The following is an 18,943-nucleotide window of genomic DNA, read 5'->3' on the forward strand; positions in this document are numbered from 1 at the left end:
AGCTCACAATCATGATCACAACCATCACTGTAAGCCTTGATTGACATTAGCGTGACCACACTCAACGGCAGAGTGGGATTTTAACTTCAGTTGAAATGTAATGGGAAAAAAAAAAACATCTGAACAAATGGAAATTAGCACTTTTAGGCCAGAGAGCGCAACTTTTCCCAGAATTAAAAATGCTGACGAAAATAATAAGCATTATTAGTTTTTATTAGATCCAATTAAACACCAGAGTGGACGGCGTGAAGCGACTGTGACAGACTCTGGTATGTGTGGTATGTTTGTGATTTTAGCTATGCTGTACTTTCTGTGGTGAGACAGCAGCCTTTGTGCCACAGGTCCTTTCTCTGCGTCAGCTGTTGCCACAGCTGCTGTTAATGCCGCGAGGTCAGCTGCCTCGTAGAGACAACAACAGAGCTGCAGCCACAACAGATCTCCACTGCCGATCACCTGTGATACAATCGGATTTAATCCTTCTGTTGAAGTATGGCGTGGTTAGGCTAAATGGAAAATTAACCATCAAGATGTAACAAATAGTACTGTAAAAAAAAAGTATTTGACTAGTGTGTAACTATGACTTCTAACAAACTGATGCATTCTCATAAATTTCTAATTAATTAATTAATTACATATAAGTGAGAGCCAGTGAATGCCACAGTGTTGCTTCTTGAATACATGGACACTGATGTTCCACCTAAGAGACCTCAGAGGTATAGGAAAAGAGAACTGGTAGGCATATGTGTGCTGTGGAGGCAAATTTAGATTTGTGCCCTCACATTCAGACTCAAGATATGAAAGCTCATCCACATGTTCTATCACCTGAGAAGGGGCTCCCTTCTCCAAGGAAGCAGAAAGGTACAGGTACATAATTACCACAACTACGTTCAAATTACTGGACAGCCTCGACAACTAGTCATGTACATAATCACATGTCATGTAAGACAGAAAATTAGCAACGTCACCCCCATTATCTAAGACATCAGTATTATTATTCTGCTTTTTAGAATAGCTTTCTGAACCAGCACAGACCACTCCATGTCCTCACACAGCTGTCAGTCATCACATATGGCTCCCAAAGGGATTTTTGTGAGGAAATAATACCATATTAGATGTGCTGTGGCACATGTTTGGTCTTTGGATTAGAAAGGATCAGGTTTCAGACAGCGTGGCTTCAAAGAGCGGGTGGTTTTACTGTATATGGGCAATAAATCAAGTTATTAATGCTCAATCAGAATGAGAAATAAGAGGAACTGAAACTAGTTTACTATTCATGTTAAGTCACATGATTCTGTGCAAATCTGTGGTTTGGCAGTGACACGTGGAACTAAACTCCTGACTGTGAACGGTGGCACAGTTCAGCGTGGGTTCACTCATCAGTCCAGGAGACGCTCACCAGCACTACCCTTTCACCAAAGCACCTGTTTGTTGTCGCATTAAGCGATCACACTGTATGTCAGGCATCCAATATCATCCTAAATCACACCTGAATTAGTTAAACAAATTACATTTATAGATGCAGAACTGTTGCTGAATTTAGAGAAACAGACGCCTAAATTTTGTGTAATGCCAAATATAAAAGAAGATATTACCAGTCCAACATCATGTGAAAATGCCATACTAGGATATTGTGGCTCTGCTGCCACCTATTGCACCTACCTGCTACAGTACATGATCATTAAAGGACAATACCACTGTGCTTTAGATACATGTTGTTACCTTTGATTTAGAGTTTAAGTAACTGTTGTTGTATGATGCAATTTAAGACTATAAATCATTAGCAATATGTTTCCCATTGTCTGTCTCGTGAACATAATATTGAAGAAGGACTTTAAACTAGTTTCTTGTCTTTCTCACAAAAATCTTCCTGGACTTACGAATGAACTGATTAGATTTTACTAGTCAAAAATTAAAGTCGGAGGCCATTTTGACCTAAACAAACACATTTCAGTCGGGTCCTCCTTTTTATCTGTAATAATTTATTTTTGCCTGTATGCACTCCAGTTAAGCACAGAACAGAGCACATACCAGAGACAACAAAAGTGACATTCATTAAGAGAGAAACAGCACAGCTGTAGGCAGGCTAAGTTTAAACAGCACACCCATATCTGACTATATGACAGCTGTACTTTCAGCTATAAGCAGACCAATCACTCACTCTGGGCTAGAATTCAGTTCAGCTGATCTTGCAGTTTGACTTTGTGGCCATTTTTGGTCATAACCCAATAACTTTTGCACTAAATATGAGAAAATTTCAATAATACAACTGTTTGTTGAATATTAATAACTGGATTGTGACATTTAATTATCAAAAGGTCTGGGACCAATTTTACAGTAACATCATGTTTTGCAAAATCATTTTTGCCACTCACATGGAAGTAGAACAGGTCATCTACTAATTAGTTTAGAAAGATCCCTGGCTTCTCCAGTAAATTTGTCTTAGTGCCCTTGAGCAAGATAATGAAACCTAATTTAGACCTAAATGCATCCATTAGAGCAGGGGTCCCCAATCCCAGTCCACGAGGGCCGGTGTCCCTGCGGGTTGAAACATGAAGGTTGTCTCTTCTTTTTAAACCACATGTTGGTGCAGTTAATGTGTTACAGTTTTATAAAAATGTGCGTTTCTGATCTAAAACCCGCAGGACAAGGGCCGGTGTCCTGCAGGCTTTAGATCTCACCCTGGGTCAACACACCTGAATCACAGGATTAGTTCATTACCAGACCTCTGGAGAACTTCAAGACATGTTGAGGGGGTAATTTATCCATTTAAATCAGCTGTGATGGATCAAGGACACATCTAAAACCTGCAGGGACACCGACCCTCGTGGACTGGGATTGGGGACCCCTACATTAGAGTGTAACTGTGGGCTTGATAGATACAAACTCCATAAAGGCATACAACAACGTGCTGTATGAACCACATTGAGTGCACAATTAGAGTATAACAATGTTAAGTACCAGTCCATGTAAAATTAAAAGGGGGAAACCACATTACATTTCTGGTCAGATACTAAGCTGGGCAACATTAATCTTTAGAGCCCATCTCCAAACCGTAAATACTGTATAGAAGACCTGTGTAGAAACAGCATCTATAATTTAGAAACCCTAGCTGTATTTGTAGCAGCAGCTATATGTATTAAACTTTAGGTTCATGTAAAGGTTTTATTCACAAAAAATAAACACGCCTAGTATCCTTTATGTTCTTCTCAACAGACATGAAACTGCAGTTTTCTAATTTTTATTCAGCATCTTCATATGAAGGGTTTGTTGTGATGTATCCAGGTAAAAAAAATCCTAGAAAAGTGATCCTGTTCATCTGAATGCAGTATTTGCAGTGAGATAAACACTGACCCCTGCTGGCCAACAAAAAGAATGTCGTCTCTGAGACCAAAGAAGTCATTTCAATGAGTGATGAAATGTTTCTCCTACTAATAAACGCCACATCTAGATGAACAGAATCACTTTTTCCTTAAGGCGCATGAACCGTTCTACTTTTCTTGATTATAAAGAACACAGTTATACACAATTTTGTGCTGGGATGAACTGATACGTTGTTTGATATCAGCCTTGTTGACTGACATGACAGTTACCTTTGCTGTGTCTCATAGATTTTGCTAAAGCAGAAGGAACAACTAAAAGAAAAAGAACAAATACAAAAATATGCACTAGCTATCAGTGAAACTGGGATTTTAAACTCTTATATCAATCTACAGCCGATGTATCTGGAAGCACGCTTTCATCAGGCACTGTTAAAAATGATTCTCTCGATCATCAAACTCCTGTATAATTCTAAATAACAGGAAAACACAGAGTTACAGCTGATGATGGTTGTTCCACTCTCTGTATTCCTGCTGTCATTTCTCAGATGTGGAATCCAAACAGGCCAACTCTGCAGCACTGCATCCTCTCGTGTTTACAGACGCACTGATGGATGGTAGGTCCCAGTGTGGTTCAGCGATGCAGTGTCAGGAATGAACGGCTGACCTGCTGCACAATAACACAGAACAGCTGTGAAGTCACTGCAAAAAAGATCAAAACTGATTTGTAGCTGAAAATTACTTAAATTATCTGAGTAGAATTTTTAAAGAACTGAACTTCTAAAATAAACAAAGTCCTGCTCGGTACCTGCAGGAGGCTCCTCACAGTTATCTGCATGTCCTCTTTGTTCACACACAGCTCCAGCTCCTTGCCTTCTTTACTTGGCTCTTTTGATTGGCTCGCTGTGCTCTCATTAGTCAGAGTCATGTTGCAGAGCTTCTCACTCAGTCTAAGAACAAAATTCAACACAAGACAACAAAAGACTGACTTTGTCAGCTACCTCAATGTCAGGTATCATCCAGCCTTCAAATTCACCTCCGTGTTTCTGACCTTTGTGGATCAGAGGAGGAGCTACAGGCCTGCATGGTTTCCATCAGCTGAGCTCTGATCGCTTGTCCTTTTGGGCTGGACAATATATCAGAGACCCTGCAGCCTGGGAACAGACACATAAGCATAGGAGCCACCTACACAAACAGACACACACAATTAACACAAGATTTTAAAATATTAAAATGAAATGCATCAGTAAATTTTTACTGATAAAACTTTTGAAATTGTTTTCAGTAAATCTTTACCCACAAGAGGTTTTAAAGTTTCTTGTTAATTGATTAGCCATTAACTTCCTTATTTTAGCTGTTAATTGGCTCCTTTAGTGTTGGGCTGGGATGACTGTTCGCATTAAAACAACTTCCTTTCAGGGTTATTTGAGTGTCATGTCTTCTCCTTATCTAAGGGCTCTGTCAAACATTGCGTTAATCTTATTGAATGAAATCTTTTGAAATGAAATGTGGCTTTACTGAAAACCACAAAAGATTAAAGAATTTGAGACCTCCTCGTGGGTGGGGTCCAGAATCAGCATGCAGATGAAGTCCTGCCTGGCCCCGTACAGGTTCAGCAGCTTTCGAAAAGCCTTCGATCTGCTTTCGTAGTAATGGCTAGAGGCGGGGTTGTGCTGGATGGCCAGAGAAAACATATCGACTGCCTCCTGGAAACGCCTGCAGATTCAACACATTCAACCGTATATGAGCTAAGTGACATTTGATAACTTGACTTTATAAGTTTCTCTGTGTGGGCGTTAATGGGATGTTCTCCGTGTGGTTCTGACCCATCCTGGAAACACAAAGATCCCAGCGTGTTGTAAATGACAGCGAGGCGGAGGCGGACAGCAGGGTCATTTGGCTGCATCATCTCCTCAGCCTGCCGGTAGTCAGCCAGAGCATAGTACCAAGAACTCTGCTTAAAGAAACAGTCTGACATACACATATAAGCATCAGAATGGTTCCTCAGTTAAGCATTTAGTGTCAATATTTCATTAACTTTACACACATTAACTCTAGTTTTAATTTTCATAATAGCTGCTTTGATGATGTAAAGACGGGTGAAAAACTAAACCCTAACACGATGAATGCCACTCTTCCTACAGATATTCCCATATTTGGTGTTTGATTGATGCTGAGATAGTTGGGTCTCACATGTTGGTCCACAATCTCCCCACAGGCACTCAGCTGGGTAATTGTAGAGGCCAAGCAAATGATTCACATCATCTTCAAACCATTCAGTCTGGCCCAGCAGGATCAAAATGTTTCATCATATGATGACAGGAAACTATTTTTGTGTTGTTTTTCAGTGATGATTCTCTCTGAGGGAACACGTGTGGCCAAAACATATCAACAAAGTCCCCAAGTCCAGCGCCTGGCATTATTGAACTGGCTTCATTTTCCAGTGCTGCTCGCCTCAACCTCATTCCTCCTCCTCTCTGTGCCACCCCATTTAACAAACATCCTGCAAATGCCCCTGGATGTAACAATGAGAGGGAAAATGAAAGACAGGGTAGTGGGAGTGTGTCAGGGTTCCTGGGTCGGTGACCCAGTGTTTTCAGTTTTGTCACATTTAGGTTATGTTGCCACATCAATGTCTTCACTTCCTGTTTTTTCCCCGTGTCAGCTTGCGTCATTAGTCAGATTATGTTCAGCCCTGTACTCACCTGTTTCCAATCATTGTCATCATTCAACCTGTGTATTTAAGTTCCTCGCTTTCACCAGTTCTTTGTCGTGTCATTGATGATCACACCAGTCTATTAATTAATGATAGACCAAGACAGACTTTTAATTCATTTGAAAGCCTGATGCTTAGCATTGTCCACCCCAGCTGTGAAACTCAGAAACCAGTCTTACTTGTTATCATCTATCGTCCACCTGGGCCTTACACAGAGTTTCTGTCTGATTTCTCAGACTTTATATCTAATTTAGTTCTGAGCTCAGATAAAATAATTATTGTGGGTGATTTTAACATCCATGTAGATGCTAAAAATGACAGCCTCAACATGGCATTTAATCTGTTGTTAGACTCAATTGGTTTCTCTCAAAATGTAAAAGAACCCACCCACCACTTTAATCACACTCTAGATCTTGTTTTAACATATGGCATAGAAACTGAACATTTAACAGTGTTTCCTGAAAACCCTCTCCTGTCTGATCATTTCTTGATAACATTTACATTTACAATAATTGATTACGCAGCAGTGGAGAGTGGACTTTATCAAAGTAGATGTCTTTCTGAAAGCGCTGTAACTAAGTTTAAGAATATAATCCAGCCACTGTTATCATCGTCAATGCCTTGTACCAACACAGAGCAGAGCAGCTATCTGAACGCTACCCCAACAGAGGTCGATTATCTTGTTAATAATTTCACCTCCTCACTACGTACGACTCTGGATACTGTAGCTCCAGTGAAAACTAAGGTCTCTAATCAGAAGTACCTGACCCCGTGGTATAATTCTCAAACACGTACCCTAAAGCAGATGACTCGTAATCTGGAGAGGAAATGGCGTGTCACAAATTTAGAGGATCATCATTTAGCCTGGAGAAATAGTTTGTTGCTTTATAAGAAAGCCTTCCGCGAAGCCAGAACAGCTTACTACTCATCACTGATTGAAGAAAATAAGAACAACCCCAGGTTTCTCTTCAGCACTGTAGCCAGGCTGACAAAAAGTCAGAGCTCTGTTGAGCCAACCATCCCTTTAACGTTAACTAGTGATGACTTCATGAACTTCTTCACAAATAAAATTTTTATCATTAGAGAAAAAATTACCAATAATCATCCCACAGATGTAATATTATCTACAGCTACTCTTAGTTCCATTGATGTTAAGTTAGACTCTTTTTTTCCAATCGATCTTTCTGAGTTAACTTCAATAATTACTTCCTCCAAACCATCAACGTGTCTTTTAGACCCCATTCCTACAAAACTGCTTAAAGAAGTCCTGCCATTGATTAATTCTTCGATCTTATATATGATCAACCTATCTCTAATAATCGGCTATGTACCACAGGCCTTCAAGGTGGCTGCAGTTAAACCTTTACTCAAAAAGCCATCTCTAGACCCAGCAGTCTTAGCTAATTATAGGCCAATCTCCAACCTTCCTTTCATATCAAAAATCCTTGAAAGAGTAGTTGTCAAACAGCTAACAGATCATCTGCAGAGGAATGGTTTATTTGAAGAGTTTCAGTCAGGTTTCAGAGTTCATCACAGCACAGAAACAGCTTTATTGAAGGTTACAAATGATCTTCTTATGGCCTCTGACAGTGGACTCATCTCTGTGCTTGTCCTTCTTGACCTTAGTGCAGCATTCGATACTGTTGACCATAATATTCTATTAGAGCGATTAGAACATGCTGTAGGTATTACAGGTATTGCACTGCAGTGGTTTGTATCATATCTATCTAATAGACTCCAATTTGTGCATGTAAATGGAGAGTCCTCTTCACACACTGAGGTTAATTATGGAGTTCCACAGGGTTCGGTGCTAGGACCAATTCTGTTTACATTATACATGCTTCCCCTAGGCAGCATCATTAGAAGACATAGCATACATTTTCACTGCTATGCAGATGACACCCAGCTCTATCTGTCCATGAAGCCAGATAACACACACCAATTAGTTAAACTGCAGGAATGTCTTAAAGACATAAAGACTTGGATGGCCACTAACTTTCTGCTTCTTAACTCAGATAAAACTGAGGTCATTGTACTCGGCGCTGAAAAGCTTAGAAATATGGTATCTAACCAGATTCTTACTCTGGATGGCATTACCTTGGCCTCCAGTAACACTGTGAGGAACCTTGGAGTCATTTTTGACCAGGATATGTCCTTCAACGCACATATTAAACAAATATGTAAGACTGCGTTCTTCCATTTGCGCAACATCTCTAAAATTAGAAATATCCTGTCTCAGAGTGACGCTGAAAAACTAGTTCATGCATTTATTACTTCCAGGCTGGACTACTGCAATTCATTATTATCAGGATGTCCAAAAAACTCACTGAAAAGCCTTCAGTTAATCCAAAATGCTGCAGCAAGAGTACTGACAGGGACTAGAAGGAGAGAGCATATTTCTCCTGTTTTGGCTTCCCTTCATTGGCTTCCTGTTAAATCCAGAATTGAATTCAAAATCCTGCTCCTCACATACAAGGTCTTAAATAATCAGGCCCCATCTTATCTTAATGACCTTGTAGTACCATATCACCCTATTAGAGCACTTCGCTCCCGCTCTGCAGGCCTACTTGTTGTTCCTAGAGTATTTAAAAGTAGAATGGGAGGGAGAGCCTTCAGTTTTCAGGCCCCTCTTCTGTGGAACCAGCTTCCAGTTTGGATTCAGGAGACAGACACTATCTCTACTTTTAAGATTAGGCTTAAAACCTTCCTTTTTACTAAAGCATATAGTTAGGGCTGGACCAGGTGACCCTGAATCCTCCCTTAGTTATGCTGCAATAGATGTAGGCTGCCGGGGGATTCCCATGATGCATTGAGTTTTTCCTTTCCAGTCACCTTTCTCACTCACTATGTATTAACAGACCTCTCTGTATTGAATCGTATCTGTTATTAATCTCTGTCTCTCTTCCACAGCATGTCTTTATCCTGTCTTCCTTCTCTCACCCCAACCGGTCGCAGCAGATGGCCGCCCCTCCCTGAGCCTGGTTCTGCCGGAGGTTTCTTCCTGTTAAAAGGGAGTTTTTCCTTCCCACTGTCGCCAAAGTGCTTGCTCATAGGGGGTCATATGATTGTTGGGCTTTTCTCTGTATCTATGAAGCGCCTTGAGGCGACATTTGTTGTGATTTGGCGCTATATAAATAAAATTGAATTGAATTGAATTGAAATTGATGTTATGTTGTCGTTCCCATTAGTGCTCAGTTATTCAGCCACTCAGTCTTTCAGTCAGCTAGTCAGTTCTACCGTTCCTGCTTTGGTCATTCACCCGCTCCAATAAAACCTCATCATTTCTGCACCGTGAGTCCTGCGTTTGGGTCATCTCTTCCACGCCTCCACACACAACCCCTGACAGAGTGGGATGATGTGGGACTGAACTGAAATCCAAGAAGGATTAATGCTTAACTTATGCTCCCGTGGTTGTGTTAGCTTATCGAGGGATTTCCCTTTAGAAAGCCTACAGAGAGACGGAGAGGGGTTTTGAACAACTGCAAACGTGCTCCCATGCAGTCCTCCAAAATCCCAACTGCATGTTGCTCGACATGAATGACAGTGTGCATCAGTCAAACGCTGATTAGCTGACAGTGGGCCAGAATAGGGAGAGGAGTCTCAGTGGAGATCACCAGGAATGGGAAAAGTATGAAACAACAAAAAAAAAAAAAAGAAAAAACATCACTGTTTTTAACATTTCACATCATCTTTTTGAATGTTATATGTCAGTTTTTCTCTGACACTGGTTAATGGACCAACAACAGCGTAAGCATTTTTTATACAGCCTGCATCTGACAGCAGATGCTCTCTGCAGTCTGAAGCTGCATATGTACTGCCAACAGACTCTCAACGCACTACTGTCGCTGAACCATCCATTTCCAATCACCCTGGTGTTACATGGTAAGATGTGAGATACAGGGGCAATCCAAATACATGGCTATTAAATTGTGTTTTATCCCCATCCATTCCTGATGGAGAGTGTAGCGTGGTGAAACTCTAAAAACGGTGCATGATCTTCAGTTGGAGCAGCTCTTCAGTCTTGCTGCCTAAAAATCTGGTTTGTCAAGTTTCCCCTGTCACATTTGATGTTTTGCCTCTTTTAACGTGCAGGAAGTCACATGCTTCAACTCAAACACTTAGAAGGACACTCAGTGTAAGATCCTCTTTGACTAAACACCCTGATTCACAGTGCTGATGGTCCATGACAAAAGCTCGTCAAGTTTAAGGTGTACTTTTGGCTTTAAAGTCTCACGTTCTGGCTGTTGCATTACTCAACCTTCCAAAGTGCTGAATATGAATGTGCGCTTGCACAGAAAGGAGAAATTTTCACACATTAATTCTCAAAAATGTTATAACAGGTTTTGAGATCATGCAAAGTTGTTGTCCAGGCAATCAGTCGGAAGGGGACATCAAACATGCTTTGCACACAACATTCGACATTAGTTTTCTTACTTCAACTCAAATCAATAATGTTTAGAGCAAGCAGCGATCTCTGGGGCTGAGTGCCAAAGCCAATGCTGAAGGGCCAAAAGCTGCAGTTCCTCCAATGGCCACTTGAGGCTGACTCCAAAAGTGAGTCAACTGCCATAAACTCCTATGTAAAATGGACAGTGTCACAGCAGAAATAACAGTTTCCCCTTTCATAAGAACTGTACATGGGATGTATATAATAAATATATAATGCATTTAAAAAAAAGAGAGCATAAACATGAGCATTTAGCATAGCATCATGCTATGAGATTGCAGTTATGTGTATATGTTAAAAAACTGGTGTCAAAGAAAAGTTGTTGACGAGAATCAACAACAACAAGGAAATCAAGAGAAAAAGAAAACAAAAAGCAGGAAATAATTAATCTAAGTTTTACATTTCCATCAGAGATCTGATTAAAGGTTGAGGTGAGTCAAAGAAGATGTTCAGTACTTTGGGGGGGGGGGGGGGGGTGCTTGATCTAAGAACATGTGGGGTTTCATTGCATGGGTGAAAAGAGCAGAGGACTCACACACAGACAGGTCAGGTGTCACAGCCTCACCTCCTCGGTTCACGTACAGGCCTGCCTGGCCCTTCTCTTCCTCAATGGCTTTGTTGAGAAGCAGAGTCGCCTCTGCGTAGAGACCTTTGCAAAAGCACTGAACGGCAAAATCATTGTAGATGAGAGCCAGCTGAAACTGCGCCTCCTCCTGCACAGAGCAACTCTCAGCCTTATCATCCCTGACCTCCACCTTCTGACTCTTGATTTCCTGCTGTCCCTTCTTCTCCTCTTCTCCACTCAGCTCCACAGCCTGGATTATATCCTCAATGGCGTGTATGAAGTTCTTCATCCGTCTATACAGAGTCCCTCTGCAAATGCAAGGGAATAGCATTCAGCTGAATTAAATACATGTCAGCAAGTCAACATTCAGCTGTGTAACAGTCCCAGAACAGATTTTGTTAAGGTCTACACATTGGCTGGACACACCTGAACAGGTAGAGGCGTCCGTCCTCTGGGCTGTTGGCTAGAGCGATATTAATCATGCAAAGGGCTTCAGGCAACTCTCCACACAAAGCTTTGTCCACAGCCCTTTGTCTCGCCCGTTCACTCGCTTCCCGCAGCTGGAGTTGCAGAGCTCCAGCCACCGGACAGGTCGGGTTCAACGCCAACGCCAACCGCACATCATGATAACAAACTGATGTCTGGATAGAAGAAGAAAGTTTCTGCTGGTTTAATCATAAATGTTAAACAGTAGACAAAGTATACTTAGAACACTATATTGACTTGAACTGATGAGATCTTCAGAAGTAAAAAAAAAAAAAAAACAGACTAAAGGAAATTGTTGAGAATTAAAGCGCATTTCATCTCGAGAAAGTTTGCAGGTTATATCTGATATGAAACTTAAACACTTAAAGATTGAGGAAATAGGAAATAGCAGCAACTGCAAATCTGACCAAATCTGGCTGTTTTATTGCAGCAGTCATTATGATAGCAACATTAGTGTATAATGTTTGTAGACACTTTATCTACAACATCACTTAGCATTTACACAAACATTTCATAGGACTGTCTGTGAAGGTTCTCAGTCATCCAGGTCATCGTAGTCAAAGGAGCTTGCAAAGAAAAGCGTCTGGACTTCTTTAAGTTACTTGAAGACGTTTCACCTCTCATCCGAGAAGCTTCTTCAGTTCTAAGGTCAAATGGTGGAGAGTCCCAGATATAACCCTAGTGGGAGTGTCCCCCCACAGAGGGACAAAAGGACCCCCTGATGATCCTCTAATCGCCTGAGCCAAGGTGTGGAACTGGGTGTGGGTCCCAATCAGCCAGAGTTTCGGGTGAGTTTATTGTGAAACCTGGCCCCACCTTATCATGCGGATTCCTGAGGTCAGATGGCCCAGGGTGTGAGTGGGTGTTAAGGCATCTGGGAAGGGATCTCAAAACTGGATTATAGATGGCAGAGAGTTGGTGTCGTAAACCACCGCCTCTGTTCAAAGATGGTCGCTCACAGTGGACATAGATGCTTCTTTCACTCCTCTTTCAAACCATCTGTCCTCTCTGTCCAAAATGTGAACATTGGCATCCTCGAAAGAGTGTCCTTTATCCTTAAGATGCAGATGGACAGCTGAGTCTTGTCCTGTGGAGGTGGCTTTTCTGTGTTGTGCCATGCCAAGCGCATGGCACAACACAGTTTTTGTCTGAGTGTGTTGCTGGGTCTGGGTCCCGGTGTACTTCAGACCCAGCAACACACTCAGACAAAAACTGGTTCACCTGAAAGACAAAACGCCAAAACACAGACTTAACAATGTGGTGTATGCTGTACAGTGCAGTCCATCTATGTCCACTGTGAGCGACCATCTTTGAACAGAGGCGGTGGTTTACGACACCAACTCTCTGCCATCTATAATCCAGTTTTGAGATCCCTTCCCAGACGCCTTAACGCCCACTCACATCCTGGGCCATCTGACCTCAGGAATTCGCATGATAAGGTGGGGCCAGGTTTCACAATGAACTCACCCAAAACTCTGGCTGATTGGGACCCACACCCAGTTCCACACCTTGGCTCAGGCAATTAGAGGATCATCAGGGGGTCCTTTTGGCCCTCTGTGGGGGGATACTCCCACTAGGTTTATATCTGGGACTCTCCACCATTTGACCTTAGAACTGAAGAAGCTTCTCGGATGAGAGGTGAAACGTCTTCAAGTAACTTAAAGAAGTCCAGACGCTTTTCTTTGCTAGCTCCTTTGATTTCATAGGACTTTTTTCCACTTGGCTGAACACTAACTGAGACCACATGGTATCTTTGTGGTTACAATGTGATGACAGACGAGATCTTTTTTTTTTTTTTCGCCTGTCCCATTTGGTTCTTTAGCCGTCAGAATTGTTGTCTGAAGACCAACAAGGATACCCAATGGATTTATTTTGCCAAATGGATCATCATGGCATTGCCGTATTGGTCCATTTGATCGACCTTTGTTTTTATTATTTATTTTATTTTCAGTTGTTACAGACGGGACAGACATGAGTGAGGGATAGGAAAGGGAGAAAGAAAGAGGAAGGAAAAGAAAAACAGAAGGGGAGAGGGACAGTGAGAAAGGGGGGAAGAAAAAATATCTCCGGGATCACCTGTTGAGAGAAAAAGAATAGAAAACAAGCAAAAAAAACAAAACAAAGCAACATACTATACACAACACCATCGCATTAATCTAGCTAAGTGTAAACAGCAGTAAATACTAAATATTGAATGTTGTTGTGCAGCACGCAGGACAGACAGCGCACAATGTGCTTTGAAGTAGCAGCCAAGAAAGGTGTGATTTAAGTCTACGAACAGTGAACACCCATGTGCACACCTGTGTGGATCGGCGCGCTTGTATTCAAATGGTTTCCCCATGTAATGGTCTGCTAGAGGATGTAGAGAGCCATAGCCCCGTCCCCCAGGGCATGAAGCAGGCATGGAGGAGATCCAGGCCCCAGACATCCAGAGGCCCCAGAGTGCAAGAGCCCAAGGAGGACCACCGGAGGGGCATCCGTGCCACCTTCATGGGAAGGGCTGAGGATCCCCAGACGAGGGGTCACCCAGTAGCCACCGGGCAGGAGCTAGAGGGGGCTGCACCGGCGTGCCCGCCGGCTCCGCCGGCAGCCAGCTGTGCCAGAGTGAACCGAGCCGCAGGCACAGAGGCCGGAGGCCCGAGGGCCCCCCGCGCCCCGGAAGAGGCCTGACCGAGCAGCAGGCGCCAGGCCCCGCCAAGTAGCCACCGGGAGTGAGCCGGTACATACCCGAGCGCCCAGCCCCGGACACCAAGAACCAACAATGCACCGACCCCTGAGGGCATCAGTCACCGGCAGGGAGTGTGGTGAGGGGAGATAGGCCTCCACACTTTGGAGGGCCTTGGAGTTCCCAGAGAGGTGGAGTCTAAGACCCGACCTGACATATAGACACAGACAAACAGGCACACACAGACACAGACATGCATTCCCACCCTCATGCACACATATACAAACACTCAGCACTCGCCCAACGTAGGAATAAACGTAAATGGACATGTACACACAATCACACTCCCCAAACATACTCTATACCCCGGGTCCAGGTATCCTCACCCCCAGAGATGGAAACGGCACCCAGACCCAAGAGATATTACCCTTCCCTCCGGGGTGGAGGCAAGCAGACCGCCCCAGGCTCCGCAGCAGCAGGGAGGCCAATCGGACAGCCAGCATCTCTTCCCAGCCCCCCCGCCCCGATGGCTAGCAGAGAACGGGGGTGTGTTAAGACCCCATACCTCCCTCCTCCCGCTCAAGTGTAGTGTTGCTGCGTGTTGCTCTAAAGTGTATTTAAAACAAGGGAGAGCATGGTGCTGCTGCCAGAGAGCAGCAGGTGTTAGCACGGACAGACGAGATCTTACATGAGACGCATCCATGGATCCACAACCTCAGCACTTTGTTCTCTTATTGCTGATTTATTCTTGCCAAAATCAGTTTGTGGAAGCCTCAGTTCCCAATTTCAACTGTTTTTTACAGCCTATGTGTTGTAATGCTGCATGTTCTGTCCTGCTCTGTAGCTATAGTTAGTACATTGGCCCATTACACAGAGATCAATCAAAGAATCTTGGTATTAAAATATCGTGAACATGAATGCAAACGCAAAACGTTGAGATTTTTACATAGGTTATACAGAGATGTGTAAGAGATGCGACCTTGTTAAGCTCTTTGTGCAGTCGGGCTCTGAGGATGTATAGGTCGGAGGTGGGACCTTCTGATTCAATCCAGTCATTTACCAGCTTCAGACAGTCAGTGTGGCGACCTAAAGCTGTCAGACAGGCCAAGCTGGGATGCAAAGTATATGTATGTTTGTTAATTTCACATTTGAACTCTTGGGGACTTGTTATTAATCTTTTAATTTCTACACGAATAACAAATGCTCAAATCAATTATAAGGGAACTATAAGGTAACTTAGACACTAAACATATATTGTACTTCACTCTAGATGTTATGGCTCAGGCTCCTGACCTTCTGACCTTGTGAGCTCTGCAACCTGGTTTCACCTCAGCAGCTTTGCTGAAAGCCTCCAGTGCATCTACAAAAAAACCTTGGTCGAACAAACACTGACCCTGGGACAACAAAAGGCAGAGGGATCTATGTTAGGATAGTTCTCTAATGCCCACTTAAATCAAAATAGGATTCTTATTTCAACTGTAGTAATTAATGTTTGGTTGCTCTGCTCATGCTGCAGTATGCATCCCCGCCTTTCCATGGAGGCTAAAGGCAAGGAAAACCGCTACAAAAACCCTTCTCATAGAACAGAACAGGCATTAATGACAACAAATATAACCTGGATTATTTCATAAACAGAAGGAAACAGAGAACCTGGATAGTAGGTGGGTTGCAAGGAGGCATACATTGGCAGCAGTACATCAGTGCATGCTATATGAGTTTGACTCAGCCACTAGAACTAAGTATAAGCTCAGTTCTATGTAGAATAAACTTAGATTCCAAGGAGATATATGATATAATGAACGTATATTTGAGAGAAACACTGTCAAACAATATGCAATATTTTTCATGTCAACAACTTGAAATCAAACAGAAAATAACATGTTTTTTTCTTTTAAATTATTTTTTACTTAAGAGGTGCTCACAGCTAGAGTCGTGTCCTGAAATGACCCGAATAAAAATCCTCAAATAGAAAAAAAACTTTCTGAAACTGTTCTGTGTATCCAGCATTGTAGCAGTATATTCATGACAGAAAATAAGAAACGACATGGCAGGTCTTCATCATTGGACCCCGCGAATACTTCTACCTGCAGATAGTAAATGAAGGCCAAACGATCCTCGAAGGCTCCAGGCTCCAAGAGCCAGGCCTGTTTGTAACAGGCTGCTGCTGACTGGAAGTCACACAGCTGTAGGTAGGCCTCTGCCTGGCTCACATATAGCTGAACCTAGAACATGTAATATCACAGGGTATAGCAATATAGAGAGTATAAGACACAGGCCAGAAAAGAGACGCATACATAATATCCAGAAAGCATAACTAAAGGTTATGTTAAAAAAAACAGGCCTCATCTGATCTATTTTACATGAAAATCAGCAACATCTTGTGTGACCACTGTGGAAGGTGACCTGTTGTGGCTGCAGAGTGATGGCTTTGGAGAAGCAGATGACAGCCCTCTCATACTGGGACTTCCCCATTGCCTCTTCTCCATTTGTATAACTGCAATAACAAAAACAAAAAAAATATTACTTAACAATGAAAATACTTAAAATTCAATAAACTGTCTGTATATAAGTGGAAGGTAATCAGACACAATTTGGTTTTAAAGGAAGTGGAAGGGAGCTAAAACAACTTATTCCACACAGAGGATGAACTTAGATGAAGCACAAAGGCCCGATATAACATAAATAATGACTATAATAAGAAGTATAACACCCTTTTAAATTTACTGCTGTATGTATTCAAGACACATAGATATCAGTCACTGTTGATTCTCACTGCTCAGCGGACTTGCTCTGAATGATGAGGCTGCCCTGCAGGTCTGGTCTTTGACAGGGTTTTTCTGTGTGAAGAAATATTTTACTGGAGCCAAACAGCCGTTTTAGGGTGGTTTTTCTTTTGGCCTCAACCAGCTCCTCTTCTGATACAGCAGTGGGGAAAAAACTCTGCTCTGCATCCTGGAGGTGGACAATCAAAAAATTTCAGTTCACTTTTTCTGAGGTGGCACACTGTTTTATCTTGACAACATCACATGACAGTTTATTAGTGAGGCTATTATTAAGGTAGTGGAAAACATTTATTGTGTGCTGTTATGCATTTAAATGTTTTTAAATTACAAGTCTTATTCCAACCTAAAAACACTTTGCGTCACTTTCAATGTTCACTCAGTAGCAGTAACGTTATTTAACCTGGGTTTGTGCTAGTTAACTAGCTCAGGCATCATAAATGAAACAAACATATTTTACACACAACCAACAGGCTGGGCCTGTCTACATTTTCACTGTTGCTTTTCGGTCACTTTTTACCGTTTGGTCATCTGTCTCCTCAGATGTGTCCATTGCGTCACTGAAATTGCTGTTTCGAGCTGTTTTACACTTACGCAGTCACTTTTACGACCTTTATTTTTTGCTTTGCTTGTATAAAGTTGTTGCTTAATGTTGAAAATCCGAGGGTCGCCATGGAAACCAACTTCAACACTCCTAGAAGCTCTTATTTTGGAAACAAATCGTAAGCGAGAGATCGCTTCCTTCCTGTTTTTTCGCCATGTTAAAATGCAAAATAAATAACATTAACGTCTTTTAATAAGCTGTAGCTATAAAGTAAAATTAAAACACATGCAAAAATTAATGAACTGTGTAACGCTAACGATCTGCTAGCTTAAATGAATGAGCTTTAACTAATTCTGAAGGAATGACCGCGATTAACCAGAATATCTGCCCGTCTTCGTAAAACGTTAAAAATTAAAGTGAGTTTAATTTTTAGAGTAAAGGTGTCTGTTACTCTATCTTTGCTTTAATAAAGATGGGAGACTGCAGTCTGTTTTGGGCGATAGACCTCATACTAGGAGTTTTACTGTGAAACTACTTACACGCAGGGAAACAGGAAATAAGAGGAACACAGGACGATCAGCTGACTTCAATGTTGACAAAGCAAGTTAACCGCCGGTGAGAAGCAAATGTTCTCGGTAATGGTCACATTGTTTTTTCCAGCTGAATTGTCCGATATTTTCTTCACGGATACCTCAGATGGTCTAACTTCTTATTTTTTCTGATTCCGTCCTGGTGGTTTATCGCTTTCTTCGACTGCTTTTCTAGCTTTTGTTCGGGTATTTTTAAATTACTTTCTGACATGTGATCATTGTCAAAGGTGAACAGAGGTAAAAACCAGGAAAGATTGCTACTAGTGCTGTCGGTATGGACATCCAAGATGAGAGGAGCAGGCTGCTGGATGCCGAGGGTGGAGATCCAACGGGACTCATGTCCGAGCAAGATGCTTATCTGAGGTCAGTGTAGCTCTACCACAGCAGATCATTTCAGAGGGTTTACGTATCATCTAGATATACAGAGTTATCTGGACCATGCAGATGATGTTTCCGACTTGTAGTTTTTACTCTCCCCTTGCTGTTTTAGGGAAACCAGTTTAATTACGGATATTATTTTACCTTTATCCTACAGTGAAACATTTCTGTCCTGCACGGAGAAGTTTGATGAGGATGAAAATGATGTAAACCATGTTGCCATGAACAAATATAGGGATTTTAGACTCGCATACATCATCAGCAGAGAGAGTGACTAAATATCTTTTGGAAAAACGTCACTACCATGAAGTAAAGCGAGTACATCAGCATTCTGAGAACTAGATTTTAGCATGTGATTTGATGCAGAGTTTCCTGCTTCAGAAAGCTTATACTGATCTACACTGCAGTAACAGTTGTAGCAGGGCCCCTTCCTGTCCCAACAGTACTGCCCACCA

The 18,943-nt window shown here is 42.2% G+C and overlaps 2 protein-coding genes across 9 annotated transcripts in view; one reads left to right on the forward strand and one right to left on the reverse strand.

Annotated features, from left to right (window-relative positions):
- Nucleotides 1-199: 199 nt before the first annotated feature.
- LOC146506252 (tetratricopeptide repeat protein 16-like) lies at nucleotides 200-18,346 on the reverse strand. Of its 8 annotated transcripts, none has more exons than XM_085178935.1 (14): nucleotides 17,497-17,931; nucleotides 16,970-17,148; nucleotides 16,600-16,690; nucleotides 16,281-16,418; nucleotides 15,490-15,590; nucleotides 15,176-15,305; nucleotides 11,472-11,686; nucleotides 11,230-11,353; nucleotides 11,016-11,142; nucleotides 5,144-5,288; nucleotides 4,868-5,033; nucleotides 4,369-4,502; nucleotides 4,126-4,267; nucleotides 201-3,987 (listed from the first exon to the last, which is right to left on the reverse strand). In XM_085178935.1, the coding sequence occupies exons 1-14, from the start codon at nucleotides 17,527-17,529 to the stop codon at nucleotides 3,952-3,954; spliced, it is 1,761 nt and encodes a 586-aa protein (XP_085035061.1). In that variant the 5' UTR covers nucleotides 17,530-17,931; the 3' UTR covers nucleotides 201-3,951. The 8 variants fall into 8 exon arrangements, with proteins under 8 accessions (XP_085035063.1, XP_085035060.1, XP_085035061.1 ...); XM_085178936.1 differs by having other exon boundaries at nucleotides 203-3,987; nucleotides 11,046-11,142; XM_085178937.1 differs by lacking the exon at nucleotides 17,497-17,931 and adding an exon at nucleotides 18,060-18,346 and having other exon boundaries at nucleotides 200-3,987; nucleotides 11,016-11,353.
- slc2a8 (solute carrier family 2 member 8) overlaps nucleotides 18,343-18,943 on the forward strand; it is a 14,612-nt gene continuing 14,011 nt past the window's right edge. The window contains exon 1 of the mRNA XM_085178940.1: nucleotides 18,343-18,473. Within this exon, the coding sequence (XP_085035066.1) occupies nucleotides 18,385-18,473 (89 nt within the window). The 5' untranslated portion in view covers nucleotides 18,343-18,384. The remainder of the gene's footprint in view (nucleotides 18,474-18,943) is intronic.

Source organism: Neolamprologus multifasciatus, chromosome 12, assembly GCF_963576455.1.
Source record: "Neolamprologus multifasciatus chromosome 12, fNeoMul1.2, whole genome shotgun sequence".
Lineage (NCBI taxonomy): Eukaryota > Metazoa > Chordata > Actinopteri > Cichliformes > Cichlidae > Neolamprologus > Neolamprologus multifasciatus.